This window comes from Spermophilus citellus (assembly GCF_964194105.1).
Source record: "Spermophilus citellus genome assembly, chromosome: X".
NCBI lineage: Eukaryota > Metazoa > Chordata > Mammalia > Rodentia > Sciuridae > Spermophilus > Spermophilus citellus.
Window position 1 is genome coordinate 130,219,673 of NC_138190.1, and position 19,720 is coordinate 130,239,392.

The 19,720-nt window shown below is 39.0% G+C and overlaps 1 protein-coding gene across 2 annotated transcripts; it reads left to right on the forward strand.

Annotated features, from left to right (window-relative positions):
- The first annotated feature begins 2,222 nt into the window (after window positions 1-2,222).
- On the forward strand, window positions 2,223-13,663 carry CCDC160 (coiled-coil domain containing 160). Of its 2 annotated transcripts, XM_081277972.1 has the most exons (4): window positions 2,223-2,361; window positions 2,484-2,609; window positions 3,460-3,514; window positions 12,311-13,663. In XM_081277972.1, exon 4 carries the CDS (start codon window positions 12,335-12,337, stop codon window positions 13,307-13,309), a length of 975 nt encoding a protein of 324 aa, XP_081134098.1. In that variant the 5' UTR covers window positions 2,223-2,361; window positions 2,484-2,609; window positions 3,460-3,514; window positions 12,311-12,334; the 3' UTR covers window positions 13,310-13,663. The 2 variants fall into 2 exon arrangements, with proteins under 2 accessions (XP_081134098.1, XP_081134099.1); XM_081277973.1 differs by lacking the exon at window positions 2,484-2,609.
- The last annotated feature ends 6,057 nt before the right edge of the window (window positions 13,664-19,720 follow it).

The window sequence follows — 19,720 nt, forward strand, 5'->3', positions numbered from 1 at the left end:
GTGAACAAAGAGTAAATCACATTACTTCTCTGGGTCTTAATCTCCTATATGGAAAAATGAGAAGGGGTGGCCTATTATATTTAAAATAGGATTATAGCAAGACCAAGGTAATTCACTGTGACTTTGTTCCAGTCTTAGCTTCTTGGTGAGGACTACCCTGACCCTTGTATTTAGTGCTACCAACCTTCAACCTACCAGAAATAAAGGTTTGGAATTCTGGGTCTCAAGATTTCAGACTCCAGTGCTGGGGTTGTGGCTCAGTGGTAGAACACTTGCCTAGCATGTGTGAGGCACTGGGTTCAATCCCCAGCACCACATAAAACATTAAATGAACAAAAGTACAAATCACAAATTAAAAAAAAAATATTTCAGACTCCATTTTCCAGAGCACACCCCGAATTATCAGTGTTAATGTGTTTTTATTTATATTTTAGGATAGTAATAAATTTACAGAACAAGATAATAATAGTAGTAGCAAACATTTACATAGGTTTAAATCTGTGTCAAGCACTGTTTTAAGGAATTTTTTCTTTCTTTCTTTTTTCTTGCACTGGGGATTGAACCCAGGGGCTCTAAATGACTGAGCCATATCCCCTATTTAGAGACAGAGTCTCACTAAGTTGCTTAGGGTTTCACTAAATTGCTGAGGTTGGCTTTGAACTCCCTATCCTCTTACCTCACCCTCCTGAGCTGCTGGGATTGCGTGCATGCACCACTGCGCCTGGCGTTTTCAAAATATTGACTCTCCCAATCCTCACAAAAGTCTTATGAGCGAGATATAATTATTTACACTGTGCAAATGAGGAAACTGAGGCACAGAGCAATTAGGAAATCTTCTTTAATATATTAATAAGCAAAAACAATTGGAATCCTTTGAGACATTGTGGAAAACACAAGGCAATTTGAAGGTTTAATATCGAGGAAGATGCCTTGTCAGAATACCAAAAACTAATTCTGATGGGCTGCATAATAAAACACATTGACATTAGACCTTTTCCCCTCGCCAACCTTTGTTGACTTTTGTTCTCTAAGAAGGAAAAGGGATACTGAGAATTGGCCTCAGACACCTGAATGAAACCCTTGCCAGCTCCCTAACACCTGTTAGATCCGGTTCCCAAGAAGTTCTGAAGCTTTGAAATGCATCCTGGTATTGTTCCTAAGTCACTCCTTTGTTAGATCTTGATAATTAGATTGTCACTTTCTAAATGTGCTTAAACCTCCTTTCACTTGAGATCACAGAGCCAATATTTCCTTTCATCCTCACACTTCCTAGAAAAATACTAGCTTTCCCAAGAATCACTCTTATTATTACTATTTCAGATACCCCAGCCCCACAACTTTGGCCAGGATCACCGTCATGACCAAAGAATCCATATTAAGTAACCAGGCTAATTAAAGTTAGAGAAGATCATTTATTTAGTCAACAAAATATGACTGAAATGTAGAATACAATGAGAAACGTGGGCTTATCACCCAACGAAATCCTGGAAGTTGAAAGGAAGTTTTAAAGCAAAAAGAGAGTATTCGGGAGGTGGATAAATGGTAACAATTTTACACTGCCAGTAGTTATTTGTCCCCAACAGGTTTAAATTTCAAGTAGGTTCAAGAGTGGTTTACAGACATTCTTGAGTAATAGATGAGAACCATGGACTGAGAAACAAAGCCCAATCTCTCAGAAGGGCACAGTCAGGGGAAAATGCTGTGCTTAGGACCTTAGCCCCAGGCAGAAATTCTGGCTAAGCCACTGCGCACTGACCTGCAAGAGTTTACATGGAGATGGGGGTGGGGTAGAGTGCAATTCCCACATTGTGAGGAATCCTGAACCAAATCCAATTGACCTTCATAATGAGCCTCCATAATGTCACCTTACAAACAAGCCCAGGGATTAACCCTATGCCACTCCCTCTCTGCTCCGCTACAGTCAGCGTCCAGGTGGCTTTGTGAGTCACCCAGACCCTCCGTAATAACCCCACTTGTGGGTGGGGTTGCCTTGTAGTTTCTTGCCCCTTCCCATCCTGACTGAGCTGCCTCTCCCGGTGAGTTACTATTTCTTGCCAGGCAGAAGCCGCCGCGGTGCCGGTCCCACCAGGCATGCTCAGTGCTCTGGCTGAGCTTTGACTGCGGGACAGGCAGTACTGGCCTGTGGAGCGCGTCCCCAGTGCCCTGGTCCCTTTAAATCAGGCCGGCTGGTTGCCAGGCAACAGTGCGGTCGGCGCTGGCGCTGCACTGCGGAGACTCTGCCCCGAGCCGGCCGGGCCGGGTCGCGGTGGCCAACACCGAACGAGGGGCTGCCGCCTGCTGGTGGTGCCCGGCTTCGGGGAAGAGGGGACAGGACTCCCCAGACCGCACCCACGGTTCCAGGTATGTCTGCGGACGGGAAAGCCCGCCCGGGTTCGCCCCTCTTTTTCTCTGGCTCGGGGTGCAAGAGGGCGGGGAGCCAAGGAAGACCCCGCTGTAGATTTTTTTTCTTTCTCTCTCTTTAGAGCCCCAGCCAGAGCTGGAGAGCGTTCGGAAGGAAAAGGAACGGGGCGTGGGAGTGGGAATGTGGAAAAAGGAGTGGGGTCAACCGTTTCGGGCCGCCCACCAGCGACAGAGTCGGGACTGGGGAGGTAAAAAGTACCACCTGCAGTGGGGGATTCCAGTAGCACCCCGATCTGAGCCACCTTCTCTCCGCTGAAACCAACCATGGCAGGAGTTTCAGTTAACCATTCACATAGAAAACCCCCAAACTATGCATACAAAGATACAGCTTTATAGCAAGAATGTGACTCCCATACTAATAAAGTCTCAGCCTTTGGAATTAAGGTGACTCTGTATCTTTTCTTGCAGAAGGAATAATTTCACACTAACAATAAATAATTGGGGGTTTTAACCGTTCACTGGGCCCAGTTTTCAATGATACTTTGCTTCCCTCTCCATGTCTACAAACAATAGAGAAGACAATTTGTCCTGGGAAGTGACCACTTGACCCTTATTTTAGGACCCTGAAAGATTAAAGCAAAAATCAGGATCACTTCCCTTTTTAATGTTTGCAAATTAACTGCACTGAGGGAGGCAGGCAAGGCCTAGGCTCCAGCCCTTTGCTAAGGGTAGCTGGTGGCATGCTCATTAACAAGCATGCCACTGCTGTTTCCACCACTGGTGGCTCATTTATTCAATACATGCTGAAGTTGAGGAGGTACTGTGTTGAATAAAATATCACCATGATCTTGTCCCATTTCAAATTTGTGTTGCTTGGAGAAGGAAGATTTAATAACATAATTGTTGGGGAAATGGGTGGGCAACTTAAAAGGAGAAATTACCTCTAAGTGTCTGGCATCACATTGCAGATAGGCCAAATGACATTTTTAGTGGATCACTGGTTACTTTAATATATATCTCAGATATAAACATGGATTTGGGCATTCTGATTAATTATATTTTCTGATGATGCTGACAAGAGTGGAATTTATTTTCCAGTACAAACTGGAGGACAAGGAGGAAATCCAGTAACAGAACTTGGACCTCAAATAGGGTAAGTACAGTTGTGTTGACTGATATATTGGTATGTGTGTTTGGAAGCACAGACTCTTACCCAACATAAAACTTCAACCTTTTAACCACATCATCAATCTGCATTGTCAGTACACTTTCAAGAAGGCCTCATAAAAATACAAAAGAAAAAAAATGCCCCGAAGACTTTAGCAAAACCAAATAAACTTCAAGGGAAAAATTAAAGTTCTTTCCCTCTAAAGTCACCCCCAAATGTCATAAGCTAGAGGAGAAATTGTAAGCACTTTAAAAAAAACTCAATTAAAATCAAAGCATTGTAGAATTTTCAGGAAGAATATTAATGAGCATTCCTTCAACAGATATTTATTGAGGGTAACTAGAGGGACACAAAATGGATAAGATGTTAGGTGATCCTGTATGGGTATATATAATAAAAGTCTGTAGGAAATGCTTTAAAAACACAGGAAAAACTCAGAGTGCAAAATAATTCTTGCCAACAATCCTCAAATTAATATTCCAATTGTAATATTTTAAAGAAATTATCTGTGGCTCCAAAAAAAAAGAGTGGGGGGATTGGAAAGTTCTTGGGGAAAGCAATTGATGGAGAATGTGAATATGTTCGGTTATAGGGAAGACTACCACTTTTCTGCTTAGACAGAATCAATTTAGCTTTAGAAATTTGGAGATGTCAACAACTAACAGAGGAGTTAGGGCTAATTCTTCCTTGGGGATGAAAATTAAATTAATTTAAAATTGGATATTAGGTCCCACTATTTACTTTAATTGTAAGTACATTTTCTGTGTGTTGGTGGGGATTGAACCCAGGGCCTATGGTAATATGCTATTCGTGTGCTCTACCACTGAGCTACACCCCAACCAAGTACCTACATTTTTTTCAAACTTTTTTTCTGAGATTTGGTAGCCTCAGGCTTGGCAACTATGGAACACAAATCTTTGGAGATGTGTTAATTTGCTTAAATGACTGGTTTGTATAGAAGGGAGGGTAAGAAAAAGCTACAAGAAACAAAACCCATTGTTTACAGTACATTTTTAAATTCTTTATATTTTCAAGCCAGGTGCAACGATGCATGCCTATAATCCCAATGGCTGGGGAGGCTGAGGCAGGAGTTCAGAGCAGCAATTTAGCAAGAGCCTAAGAAATTCAGCTCAACCCTGTCTTTTTATTTTTATTCATTTATCTTTTTCACCTGTGAAATAAGCATATTGTCCCTATTTTACACCTGAAGAATCTGAGGCTTCCAGAAGGTAGATCTTCACTAGTTTCAAAATGTGAAAGCCAAGATACCTAACCTCTTCTGTCTTTTTGTCCACCACAATCCATTCTCTATCCTTTCTCAAGTATTTCCTTTTCCTTGTCCCCACAATTCTGTCCAAGAAAAAATTATTTCATAAAAAGTCATTTGGGTGTTCATTTTGGTATTTAATGTTTTTTTTTTTCAAGTGAGCAGAATAGGGTGAAGAAGGGGGAAGTTCCCCTCGAGGGGCCAGATCAGAATCTTCTGAGGATAGAGGGTAATAATGACACTGTTCTGTACCTGGAAACAGTAGAAGCAGGGGAAAAAAGGTTGAGAACCACTGGTTTTAATTAGGAAAAAAACTGAACAACTGAGCAAAGGAACAAGGCTGGTGACTTCATTTGGAGCACAGTTTTTTTTTTTTTTTTTCCTATTTTGGCTGAGCAGTTTTTCTGAGGGTGGAGAGAACTGAAACCATCTGAGAATAAAGGAAGAAAGTTTCTTGGGCTGAGAGGAGCCCTTTGTCTTTACCTTATTGCCCCTGGGCAGGGACGAAAGCCAGACCTTAAGTTGAGGGCAGCTGAATGGCTGAGGAGAGTGACAGAAGGTTGCTCAACATGGATTGAAGATGACCTTTTCCAACTATTATTCCCAGTTTACAAAATTTAAGAGGAAGGACCCCTATGAGGTGAAAAAAAAAAGCCTTTTGTGTTCTTCCAGAGCTGTTTCCCAGTCCCTGCCTACCTCTCCCTGGAAGAACAATCCCTTTTTTCAGGCAGATCTAGATTTATACAAAAAGTCCTGAAAATTTGAAACAAAATTCTAAGGTAAGTAGGATAAAGCAACAGAGAAAACATCTTTGACTTATGTTGGCAAATTTTTCTAAAGCATGTGATTTAAAATATAAATATTTTAGAAAACAAATACTTAAATTTCATACCCATCTTGATATGAACATACTCTCCTGGGCCCCGCTTTGAAAATGAAAGTGAGGTGGGTTTTTGAATTTCTTCTTTTACAATAAACAGTAGTGTATTATCTTCTAGAGCTATTTGATTGAGGATAGATATGTGTTCACCTAAGATCTTTATGGAATGATATACCTAAAGATTCATAATAAATTATCACTCTGCTTAGTTATCAACATTTATATTATGTTACATCACATTACATTATAAATTAATTTTTTCAGTGGTTCCCAAATTTTTTTGCTGAACTCCTGGGTGCAAGTGATTCTCCTACCTCAGTCTCCCCAGTAATCAAATTCTTTTTTGTTTGTTTGTTTTGATACCATGGATTTAACCATGGTGTTAAATTGTTGTTAACTACTAAGCAACATCCCCAGCCCTTTTTAATATTTTATCTCGAGACAAGATCTTAGCAAGAGACAGTTGCTAAGTTACTTAGGGACTCACTAAGTTGGTGAGGCTAGTTTTAAACTCACGATCCTCCTGCCTCAGCCTCCTGAACCACCGGGATTTCAAGTGTGTGCCACTGTACCTGGCAGAATCAAATTCTTAGATAAATATAAACCACCTTCATGTAACAAGAGATCCCCTACTCCACAAAAAATGTCCTAACTTTTTGCCACTGCATAAAAAGGTCACCAGAGGATTAGCAAGGATGGTGGAATGTAATGGACATCATTATCCAAAGTACATGTATAAAGGCTTGAATTGGGTGTCAACCTACTTTATATACAAACAGAGATATGAAAAATTGTGGTATATATGTGTAATAAAAATTTTAATACAAAAAAGTACATGTATAAAGATAAGAATTGGTGTGAACATACTTTATATACAAAAGATATGAAAAATTGTGCTCTATATGTATAATAAGAATTGTAATGCATTCCACTGTCTTGTATTTAAAAAATAAAATCAATAATAAAAAAAAAGGTCACCAGAGAGCCAGGCATGGTGGCATATGCCTATAATCCCAGTGGCTTGAGAGGCTGAGGCAGGAGGATTGAAGGTTCAAAGCCAGCCTCAGCAACTTAGTAAGGCTTTAAGTAACTCACTGAGACCTGTCTCTAAATAAAATACAAAAAAGGCTGGGGATGTAGCTCAGTGGTTAGGTGCCCTGGGTTTAATCCAAAAAAAAAAAAAAAAAAAAAGGTCACCAGAAAATAAATGACGTTGTTTTCAGTGACATGCTAATAGGAACCATCAGAAGTTTATTAATAATCCATGTCAGACACAAATGAATAATTGTAGTTATATTATAGACACCCATGACTTACCTTAATTGTGCAGTCCCAAGGACTTTAGGGGGATTACTTTCTTAGAAGACCACTCATTTATTTTTGTCATGTGATTTTATATGTATTTTTAAATTTCTTTTAGTCATTGATGGACCTTTATTTATTTATTTATTTATTTATATATGGTGCTGAGACTCAAACCCAGTGCCTCACACATAATAGGCAAGAGCTCTACCCCTGAGCCACAACCCCAGCCCTGATTTTATGTAGTTTTTCTCTCTCTGTTCTGTTTTGTTTCTTCATTTTTTTTTTTCTCTTGGGCCTCCTTCCCATATCATTCCTTTCTTTGGGCCTCAATGTAGACACTTACAATATCAAATGTTCACAACTGCCTAGCTAAAAAGGTGTTTATACTTTTTTTTTTTTTTTTGGTACTAGGGATTGAACCCAGGGGATGCTTAACCACTGAGCCACATCCCCAGCCCCCCATATATATATATATATATATATATATATATATATATATATATATATATATATATATTTATGTGGTGCTGAGGATCAAACCCAGTGCCTCAAATGTTTGAGGTAGGCGCTCTACCACTGACCCACAACCCCAGCCCCTCAGCCCCGTTTTTATATTTTACTTAGAGACAGGGTCTTGCTGAGTTTCTTAATGTCTTGCTGAGTTTCTTAGGGCCTTGATAAATTTCTGGGGCTGGCTTTGAACTCCTGATCATCCTGCCTCAGCCTCCTGAGCTGCTAGGATTACAGGTGTGCACCACCAGACCTGGCTACAGTTTTAATAATGGCTTCTGGTTTGGTTTGACTTCAGCTGCAACAAATTACCTAGTCAAGTTTATTGAGGAAAAATATGGCTGCCAGCCCAGGGTAGAAGAAAGTCATTATTCCAAAGCATATTCCTTGTCCTTGCCAGAGAGTATTAATTGCATACTTGTTCTGCGTAAAAAATAAAACAGTGCAGTTGGTGAAGAGAAATGAGGCCAGGCTTTGTGGTGCATGCCTGTAATTCCAGTTACTCTGGAGGCTGAGGCAGGAGGATCACAAGTTTGAGGCTATCTGGGTAACTTAGCAAGGCCCTGTCTCAAAATAAAATAAAAAATAAAGGGCTGGGGATGTAGCTCAGAGGTATAATGTTCCTGGGTTCAATCCCCAGAACTAAGAAAGAGAGAGACAGAGGGAGAACATAAATGTGACTGGCAGCTTTTACCTCACTCTGGACTTTGTGATACTCTTGACTAAATTTGTGAACAAGTCCTTAAAGGGTATCTTGCCAATGAAAGAAAGCAGTTGAGGGAGGAGCAGCTTAGAGACCCCTTGACCTTATCCTGTGTAAATCATAGGAGAGAAATTCCAAAAGGCTTTTCAAACCTTTCTCTTTCTATCCTTTGATATGAAACACGCAGTTCTCCTTACCCTCCTCCCTTCCTTTTCTGTCTTTCCTTTTGTGGCTTTTAAAAAGATACCTAAGCTCTAAAAGTAGTGGGTTGTTTTCTTTCAGTTTGTGGAATGAAACCTAGCAGATGAGTAAAGAGGAATTTAAAATAAGCACTGAGCTGGAGACAGGATTTCAGATTTACCACCACAGGCTGTGTGACCTTGGTCTAGTCATTTAATTTCTCTGAGACTCTGTTACAAAATGACTCTCCCCAGTCCTTTGAAAATCCCTGGCTGTATAGGATTCATTGGAAGGCATTTCCTTTCAGACACCCTGAAAATTCTATAAGGCTCAAGGAGGAAAGCTAGTAAAAAATCAAAAAGGGTGTGTATGTGTGTGTCTCCAGAGATTTGTGGAAAGGGTGAACAGAGATGCCACTTTTTCAAGGAGCAAAATTATTAATGAAGAGAGTTTTCTATGTTAACTTCTATCTATACCTAGATGTCTATCTCAGGTGTTTTATTACTGCTATCTCCAGGTATAAAGTAAGTGGTCTCACCCGACGTGGCCCTGTGCTCACTTGCTTCCTGATCAATCCCACCAATGTTTTTCATCCCGAATTAAGTAAGAGGAATAAGAATCTCTCTGCTATTGTTACTGGATTAGCACTATTTTTGCTTTTTTACAGAATTGTGTGGTAAAAATTTGCCTGCTAAAAAAATGTGCCTGTCAAGTAGCATTGTACTCATTTCTCCTGTCTCTGTCCCTTTCCTTCATGATTGCTGTTAATAATCTGTATTCTTACTTCTATAAAGGATGGAAGCCAGAATTAATGATAATCTTCTCCTTTAAGAACAGATAGAACCAGGCATGGTGGCTCATGCCTGGAATCCCAGGGAGTCAGGAAGCTGAGACAGAGGGATCCAGAGTTCACACTCAGCCTCAGCAAATTAGCAAGGCCCTAGGCAACTCAGAGAGACCCTGTCTCTAATAAAATATGAAAAAGGGCTGGGGATGTGGCTCAGTGGTTAAGTGCCCCTGGGATCAATCCCTGGTATCAGGAAAAAAATGGATCAAAGATGCTTCTGGATTGTGACTGGTAGAATAATAAAAGTCAGAAAGGACTATTTCAAGAAAAAGGAGATGATATTCCAATGGCAAATATATACCACAAATTTCACATCTGAGTTAATCACTATAGTCTGGTTGAATAAATGTGTGTGTGTGTGTGTGTGTGTGTGTGTGTGTGTGTGTGTGTGTGTTGCTGGGGATGAAACCTAGGCCTCACACATGTTAGGCAATTGCTCTACCGCTGAGCTACAACCTCAGTTCTGATTGACTAAACTTTAATAGAGCTTGGTTTATTCCTTTTTCATAATCATTTTAATATCTTCACTGAATTTTTCATCTCTAAAGAGTTTATTTTAAGAATATTTTTATCTTTCCTTTTCCTGAAAGCCAAGTACAGATGCACCCTTGGGATAGTGAGTCCCTTCATTCTCTTTGTTTGTGTGTGAGGGTGGAAGGGAGGGGGCATATTCAATATCCGTATGTATCAAGTTTATTCATTCATTGCCAATAGTAGGGAAAACCTGTTATTTAAACTTCTGGGCTAAAAAAGAATAGATGAGAGATAATATACCAAAAAATCATTTACTTAGGGCCATGGGACGATTCCATGTGTGTGGGCCCATGGATGTACACACCCATGTGCTTTTCTATGTTTTCCAAAATTGCTACAAATAATGAAAGACAATATTAATTTAAAAATAAATACATTTGCCATTTTTCATTACCAGAAGAAAATAAAATGACATTTGCATGCATGGATAAAAGAGATGTAGGCAGGGGCTGGGGTTGTGGCTCAGTGGTTGAGCACTTGCCTCACATGTATAAGGCACTGGGTTCAATCCTCAGCACCACATAAAAATAAATTAATTAATTAACTAAAGATATTATGTCCATCTACAACTAAAGAAATATTTTTTTAAAAAGATGCAGGCATACTTGGATTTTTCTCAGTGGTGATTTTATGTGTGTGTGTGTGTGTGTGTGTGTGTGTATGTGTGTGTGTGTGTGGCGGGGGCTGGTCAGTATATAAAATGAACAAAGTGACTCCCTCCTTCTCCCTACTCTTTTTGGGTAGCTGCAGTTATCCATTTGGTGGATTGAGATGCTTGGGTCCTTCTTTCTCTCTTCCCTCTGAGGTAGTTACTGATCAAATATTTCAGTGTATTAGGAAAACTGTACATTAAAGATTCCATTTGAGTAGGAAAGACTCCTTATAAAACAAAATAATTATCTGTTAATTTTTATAAGGATGTTGGTTGTCACTTAATATGCTAAGCTTTCACCTAAAAACTATACTCAGAGTCAATATCTTGAGAAAATACATGTGATGGCATTAATATTTTCAAATGTTGACATTAGGTTCTCATCATGAAATTGCTGTCAAAACAGATAGAATTCTGTACACTTGGCAATGTTGCCTGAAAGCAAAGCCCAAGACTGGAATAGCAGGAATTTATAGGTCAAGACAGAAGGGCATTTGGCAGAGTTAATCTTAAGAAAGTCTGCATGGTATACTATACCCAAAGTAGCTCACATTGCATTAAAACCTGATGTTTTAGTCACCTTAAGGAATGAGTAAACAGTAGTCCCATCCAAAAGTACTTGAGAAAATCAGATATATTGAAAGCATGGGTGCTAACTATATTAGCCTATTAATTTCACATCACTTATTATTTGAAGGCAGTCTTTTTATGTGTACAGTTGCTTCTTCATAGAATCACTTCATTTACAATAAGTAGCTAGATGTATCAATTCACTGGTTATATTTCATATGGTAGAAAAATTTTAAAGTTAAAAGGATCTATAGAGGCTCTAATTTTCAGAGAGTATAGTATGAAAAAGTGAATCGGTTACAGGCAGTTAACTACAGGGATACTGAGATGAAGAAATGCTATGAATGTTAGAAAATTTTTCTCAAACTATTTTACAGAAGCAAGGTAAAGTTAAATCTAGACCAGAAACAATGATAATAAAGTGAACAAAATGTAAGTAGCATTACACAGAAAACAAAAGTATGGAATTAGCAGTTTTTAGTTGCATTAATGTATCCTGGGAAATACAGATAAACTTCTTCCCAGAGTCTATTCTTTTACCAAAATAAAAATTAAGATATAGTATATATTTTGAGATTTAATTTCTGTACTCTTAAAAATTTATATTTTTTTCAAGTGACCACAAAGAAAGACAAAAGTGAAGTATCATGGTGCCATTATTGGTAAATTCAAATTAGTGTTTGAATGTATAGTGTCATAGGGGTTAGAGAAATAATTTTGCCCTAAATGAGCTCAAATTGTTCCAAACTATTATAAATTTCTCTTTGAATAAATAGGTGTAGCTGAGTAATATGGATTTATGATATAACCAGAAGGTCTCTAAAAGAGCTTTCACATAAAATATAATGCTGTTATAGAGAAAAACCTGCTGATTAGATGGTTGGGTGTATAATAAAATCTGTCATCAGTTTGCATAGTGTTTCATACTGTAGAAATAACCCTTGCAAGCTGAAACCATGGAAAGAGATTTTAATAATCAATTGTAAAATGTATTTGTGTTCCATTAATTTTAAAATACATTCTTGATTGATTTTTGTATTATTTTGTTTTTGTTAAAATATTGGAAACTTTATTACTGTTGGTTTTAAATTTAAAAAGAGAAAAGTAAAACTGATATGTAACTGTAAGCAAAAATACCGAAATCTTAAAAAAGAGTCTGTATCGGCCATTTTTATCGGTAATTGAGAAAACTGAGGTCATAGTCACTCTGTGAGTTAGAGAGAGGGCCAGCTCTCCAATGGTTAAGTTCCTTTGCCTGTGAACCAGCATCCTTACTTATTTCTTTCTACAGCAGTGTAAGTAATGTGCCTTGATTTTAAATTCTGTTTTTCAGGAATTGGAAAAGGTGCCTAAAGAAATGGATGCTAGAAGAAAACACTGGAAGGAGAATATGTTTACTCATCATTTTAGCGCACAGGATGTTCTAGAAGAGGCTTCTAACACTGAATCTTCTTGTGAACCAATAGTTGTAGATAACACCAAGAGAATGGAAGGAAATTATAATCTGTCCAGTAGAAAGTTTCAGGAAGAAAATAAATTTAAGAGGAAAGAATATGTTTCTCAACTAAATGAAAGAGAACAAGAACCAAATTTAAGAGAGAGAAGGATAAACATGTCAAAGAATGAGCCAGACATAAAGTCTGTCTCCAGTGAATCATTTAATTTGGATGTTGCATCAGAAGAAAGCTTAAACAGAATAGAAGACTCCTGTGCCTGGAGTAAAGAAGATTTACCAATCATACCACGACAAGCCCCAAGGAAGAAAGTAACTGAAGGAATGTCTCCAAAACTTCGCCTAAACCTTTTAAATGAAGAACTAGAAGAACTTAATATGAAATGCAGAAAAATAGAAGAGGAATTTGAAAATGCTGAAAAAGAACTTTTGAACTCCAAGAAAGAAGTTTCTGTGAAATCCCTAAATTTTCAAGAGACAGGGACAGATACTTTGAAGAATGACAGGGAACTTCAAGCTTTAAAAAATGACCTATCTGAAAAAGCGACAGATGTAAAAAACTTAACTGAGGAGCTCCAGCAAGCCAAAGAAGTTATCCACAACTTGAACCTAGAGAACAGAAATTTAAAAGAAGCTGTTAGGAAATTAAAGCGTCAAACTGAAATAGGAAATGCTCTTCTAAAAGAAGAAATGAAATTGTATTATGAATTAGAAATGGACAAGATCCGCGGAGAGCTGGATGCCATCAAGAATGAACTGAGAGCTGAGAAGACCCTGCAAGCAAGAAATAACAAAGCCCTGGAATTGCTTAGAAAACACTTTGCTACCGTGATAAGGTCACCAGACACCCTTAACCACTTTACTGGAGATTTTTTTTAAAGTTTAAAAAAGCCTTTCATTAAGCAAGTTATTGAGCCAAATCAATGATTATTATGCTGTCTTTGTATACTACTTAAAATGTATGTAATGGGATGTAATTTTCACTTTTGCTGCATCAAAATATCTGTAAAACATAGATGTTCATTTCAAAGTTTCTGCTTTCTCTTTCTAATGAAGTGATTTCGAGAATACAAATGGAAGTGAAGCCTGAGAAATTTCTTTTGTATCTCCATAAATATATACATATATATCTATATTTGAGTCAAAAACACATAGTGATTCACCAGATCAATTATGAATACAAATCAACAGTCATTTTTTGATCCTGTGAGCAATATGTCCTTGGCACATGGATATTCTCCCATCTGTGTTCATTGATGTTAACAATAAAAATATTGTTTATGTGTATAAGCATAACATATGTCTGTGAGTCTCTTAGTTGCCTGTTCAAACTCAATGGGATACCAAAAATGTATCTTCTTTCTTTGGGGTCTAACCTTAATTAGGCACATGTAAACATCTCAGGAAAAAATGCAGTTTTTTTCTCCCTCCTGCTGTTTTCCATGCTTTCTCCTTTGACCTGGACATGGTTCCCATAGACTAGAAGACGACTGAGAGACATTGCTGTGACCTTTGCTAGAACCCTGCTTTTTCAGCTAGTGGCTCTTGCATTATCTCATGTTGACCAGCAAGGGGCGTTGTTTACACAGTTCTTCCGAAATTCCACCAGGAGAAAATGTCTAAGTTCCTTGCTCAGCTTCTATCACCAGACCCAGACTACAGTGAAAGATGTTGGATGTCATCTAGATGAGTTTTCAATAAGCTAGCTTGATTTATATAGTCATCCAGCCCTGTAAGGGGCCCAGGCAATGACATTTTGTTTTATACTTATGAAGACTACAAATGTACTGCCTCTGCCCTTTGGTGGAAATGATGGTCAGCTGATTCTTTACATTTGTTTGTATCAATCATCAAGATTTCTTATACTTGGAGCTCCATTGGCATGGTATTTTTAAGCCAAATGAACCAAATGTAATCACAGATTATGAGGGTGGGATACAATTGTAAGAGTTTGGGTATCTTTCCAAAAGGGAAAATCCCCAAACTGGGAGCTAAGACACATTGATTCTAGTGCTTGTTCTCCCATCAACTAATTAACCTCCTAGGCCATAAAGTTCTCATTTGTAAAATGATGGAGTTGAGATCTTTCATCATGATTTTTTTTTTCAGAGCTGCACATGTTAGTATAGATCTGTAGTCCCAACTACTCAGGAGGCTGATACAGGAGGATCCCTTGAGCTCAGGAGTTTGTGGCTAGGCTGGACAACACATTGAGACACATTCTGTCTCAAAGTTTCTGTTCAGTTTTAATGTTCCGTGATTTCACCTCAATGATTTTATTTTATTTTTTTTTAAAGAGAGAGTGAGAATGAGAGAGAGAGAATTTTTTAATATTTATTTTTTAGTTCTCGGCGGACACAACATCCTTGTTTGTATGTGGTGCTGAGGATCGAACCCGGGCCGCACGCATGCCAGGCGAGCGCGCTACCGCTTGAGCCACATCCCCAGCCCACCTCAATGATTTTATTTGCAAGTGTAACTATAGCTGTGACAAAGTAAAATTCCCACCATATCTGGTACACTCAATTCTTTTTTTTGGTACCAGGGATTGAACTCAGGGGCACTCGGCCACTGACCCACAGCCCTATTTTGTATTTTATTTAGAGACAGGGTCTCACTGAGTTGCTTAGTGCCTCACTGTTGCTGATACTGGCTTTGAACTTGTGATTCTCCTGCCTCAGCCTTCTGAGCCACTGAGATTACAGTCATGTGCCACCACACCTGGCAGGTGCATTCAGTTCTTATACTTCAAGGATCTATTTTGCCAAGAAAATATAAGCAGGCTCTTTTTAAAAAATATTTATTTTTTAGTTATAGGTGTACACAATGCCTTTATTTTATTTTTATGTACTGCTGAGGATCAAACCCAGTGCCTCACGAATGCAAGGTGAGTACTCTACCCCTGAGCCACAACCCCAGCCCCCAAGCAGGCTCTTTTTATAGTTTGAAAATCTCCAACTACTGTGTCAATAAATTAGTGGAGTGAGTAAATGATGCCTTTTCTCCTCCTTTCTCTTCTTCTTTCTCTATTCATTGAGATCAGGGAAAGCACTGAATGGACACTGTCCTTCCTTGAATGCTAGCATGCTGACCTGGAGGCCGAATTGGGCTTGGCTGGCCTGGGAAGTCTGGACTAAATTGGAAGATGATAATCTTTGGAGCTTTCTGACTTAATCCTGATCAATTTAACACAGGCTCCAGCAGCCTGCCTCAAAGGGGGAGATGATTTTCAGGTTTTTGGTGGTCACTGGCTTCCCTGCAAGGGTCTAGGCACAAAAGCAAACTAGGAACCTTTTGCCCTATATGACTCTCTTCCTTATTGCCCCCTTAAAATTATCCCTTTGTCCTTGCCCCCTAAAGACTCTCCTTCTGGAGTTGAGGTTGTGGTAGAGCACTTGCCTAGCATGTGTGAGGCACTGGGTTCGATCCTTAGCACCACATAAAAATAAATAAAGTTATTGTGTCCAACTACACCTAAAAATAAATATTTAAAAAACAAGGAGGGGGAGCATGGGAGGAATAGACGAGCTCTAGATAGGGCAGAGGGATGGCAGGGGAAGGGAGGGGACAGGGGGTTAGAAATGATGGTGGAATGTGATGGTCATTATTATCCAAAGTACATGTATGAAGACACGAATTGGTGTGAGTATACTTTGTATACAACCAGAGGTATGAAAAATTGTGCTCTATACATGTAACATGAATTGTAATTCATTCTGGTGTCATGTATAAATAAAAAATTAATTAAAATCAAACAAATAGTTGGGGATGTAGCTCAGTCGGTAGAGTGCTTGCCTTGAATGCACAAGGCCCTGTGTTCAATCCCTAGCACCACAAAAACAAACAAACAAACAAACAAACAAATAAAAAGACTCTCTTCCCCTGGATGCTAGTGTGCAGAGGTGCTTATGTGTTTAAAAATAGTTCACATTGTATTAAGCCACTAGGTTTGATATTCTCAATATAATTCTTTTTACTGTGTTGGGGATCATACCCAGGGCCTCACTAATGCTAGGTGTTCTACTGCTGAGCTACATCCCAGCCCTAATAGTTTGAAAAAAAATATATACGGGGGTGCATATGGTGATTGAACCCAGGGGTACTTAACTACTGAGCCACATACCCAGTCCTTTTACTTTTTTATTTTGATACAGGGTGTCCCTAAGTTGCTTACAGCCTCACTAAGTTGCTGAAGCTGGTGTCAAACTTGTGATCCTCCTCCTTCAGCCTCTGGAGCTGCAGGGATTATAGGTGTGGGCCAATGCACCCGGCATTTCAGATCTTTCACTCTAGGAGAATTTCTGTTTAAGGTTTTCAGTGGCAATTAGCTTTATCTTTCACAAGTGTGCACTTGGTGTGGGGGTGGCAGAAGTATGGCAGAGGGAAATTCAGACAAGAAAAGTTCATACTTTAGCCCAGATTTAGGGTCAGGAAACCTAGATGGAAATGGAATATAGATTCTTTTTTTTTTTTTTTGGTACTGGGGATTGAACCCTGGGGTGCATCACTATTGACCCATATCCCCAGCCCTTTTTTATATTTTATTCAGAGCCAGGGTCTAGCTGAGTTGTTTAGAGCCTTTGTAAGTTGCTGAGGCTGCCCTTGAACTCACGAACCTCCTTCCTCAGCCTCCCGAGCCACTGAGATTATAGGCATGTGCCACCACACCCGGCTGGAATATAAACTCTTTTTTTTTTTTTTAATTGTAGGTGAATGGGCTGGGGATGTGGCTCAAGCGGTAGCGCGCTCGCCTGGCATGCGTGCGGCCCGGGTTCGATCCTCAGCACCACTTACCAACAAAGATGTTGTGTCCGCCGAGAACTAAAAAATAATAAACATGAAAAAAATTCTCTCTCTCTCACTCTCTCTTTAAAAAAAAAAATTGTAGATGAACACAATACCTTTATATTATTTATTTGTTTTCATGTGGTGCTGAGGATTGAACCCACGGCCTCACACATGCTAGGCAAGTGCTCTACCACTGAGCCACAACCCCAGCCCTGGAACACAGATTTTTAATGAGATGCCTGGGATACTGAGATTCAGAAAGCCCCTACAGAAAGCCTAGGTATAGAAACTGGCCAGGGATACATTACACAGTCACCAACTCCAGAGGGCCACAGAGAAAGGGAAGCCAAAGCCACAAAGCTAACAGTTTGGATCCGAAAAGGAGTCACATAAAAATAAAAGCAGGGGGCTGAGGTTATGGCTTAGTGGCAGAATGCTTGTCTAGCACATGTGAGGCACTGGGTTAGATCCTCAGCACTGCATAAAAATAAATAAATAAAATAAAGGTATTGTGTCTATAACTAAAAAATTTATTTAAAAATAAATAAATGGGCTGGGGATGTGGCTCAAGCGGTAAGGGCGCTCACTTGGCATGTGCGCGGCCTGGGTTCGATCATCAGCACCACATACCAACAAAGATGTTGTGTCCGCCGAGAATTAAAAAATAAATATTAAAAAAATTCTCTCTCTCTTTAAAAAAAAAAAAATAAAAAATAAAAATAAATAAATAAAAGTGGGTCTAAAATAAGCTGGGAGAAAGTTGGAAAGTTTATGTTCCTCTTCATGGGCAGATGTGAACAGCAACGTGTTGAACTGCCTTAAAGAACCAGAATCAAGGCAAACATAAATACCCTGTCCATTGTCTCTGTTCTTACTCCCACTTGTCACATTCTGTGTCCCTTCCCAATTTTGATTGATTGGAATATATTATCATTGGGCCTTTTAATATATTGAGTGGGAGACATGGAGGTTTTTGTTTTTAAATAAGGATGGCACATCAGGCCACTAATCCCTTTAACTGTTGGATAAACTATTAGAAGTCAGCAATGTAACCACACACTATTCACCACCAACTTCTAATTCTTTACTGCAGAAACCTAGGCTGTCAGAGGGCTTTAGGAGGATTTGCTCCACCTTGGGTTGCAGTTTTACAAACATTTGCTGAACATTTATTATTGTAACTCATTACTTCTAATACATGTCTTTTTTCCCCAACATTTTGACATTCCTGAATTTGGGATACATCTTCAAACTGATGGTATGTCATAGTATGCTTGTTAGTGTCTTTTAAATTAGTAGTTCTATAAATAATGGTGTATCTTATAATTGATGTAGTTTTATATGTGATAAATATAGGGATATAGGTTGCTAGACACGGTGGTACCATGTATTGTATGTATACCCTCTTCCCATACTGAGTACCAAGATAGTGTCTCCTGTGTTTAGTGGTCAGAGCTGCTGTTCACAGGGTCTCTCCCTCTCTCTGACACCTTTGATGCCTATTATCCCAGCAGATTGGGAGGCTGAGGTGGGAGGATCATGAATTCAAAGCCAGCCTCAGCAATTTAGTGAGACCTTAAGTAACTCAGCGAGACCCTGTCTCTGAATAAAATATAATAAGGGCTGGGGATGTGGGTTAGTGGTTAAGCACTCCTGGGTTCAATCCCCGGTACCCCTTCAAGGGGATATAGAAATATAGAAATAAAGGGATTTATGAATAAGACAGGTCTCTGATCTCAGGGACTTTACTTATGCATTTAACAAAAACAATATAGTAAGAGCTATGCTAGCAATACTAATGTAAAGTGCTGTGGAAGCACAGAGGAGGATAAATTAATTCTGCCTGAAGGGCTAGGGATGACTTCATAAAGGAGGTGACATTTGAGCTGGGCCTTGAAGGATAAGAAGGCTTTTCTAGTCAAAGCATGGGGGCAGGGATATTTCTGGAATGTTAATGTGGAAAGTCTAGTTGACTTCAAAAAAAGGACTCTTAGCCATAAATTAGAGTACTGGGATGTTATACATTGATGATTTTTCTCATTTGAGACTGTAGTCTAAAAACAATTATGTATTCTAATTCTGCTAATTTTCAGATAGACTGGTGAATGAATATAAAGACCAGGTTCCAGATAATGAATGCAGATAAAAAAAAATCTCGATAATACCACTGTACCTTTAGCAGCCATCAGTTTTGTTTTGGAAATAAAAGACTTAGGAGATTTCAGTCCTAATATTCAGTCAAGTTCACTGTGGGCAGTCTAATTTCAAAGAAATGCATGAAAGAAAAACACTTCAGCGTATCCTCTATCCAAAGAAGCACACAGAGACTTAGCATAGAGAGTAAGTGCACAAACTTTGGCTATTCACTTATTAGCTGAGTGACCTTGGACAAGGTGCAGTTCTATGTAGCTCATTTTCCTCACCTGGAAAGATAAGGTTAATAAATAATGTTAACTGGATGCAGTAGGGCACACTTATAATCCCAGCAGCTTTGGAGGCTGA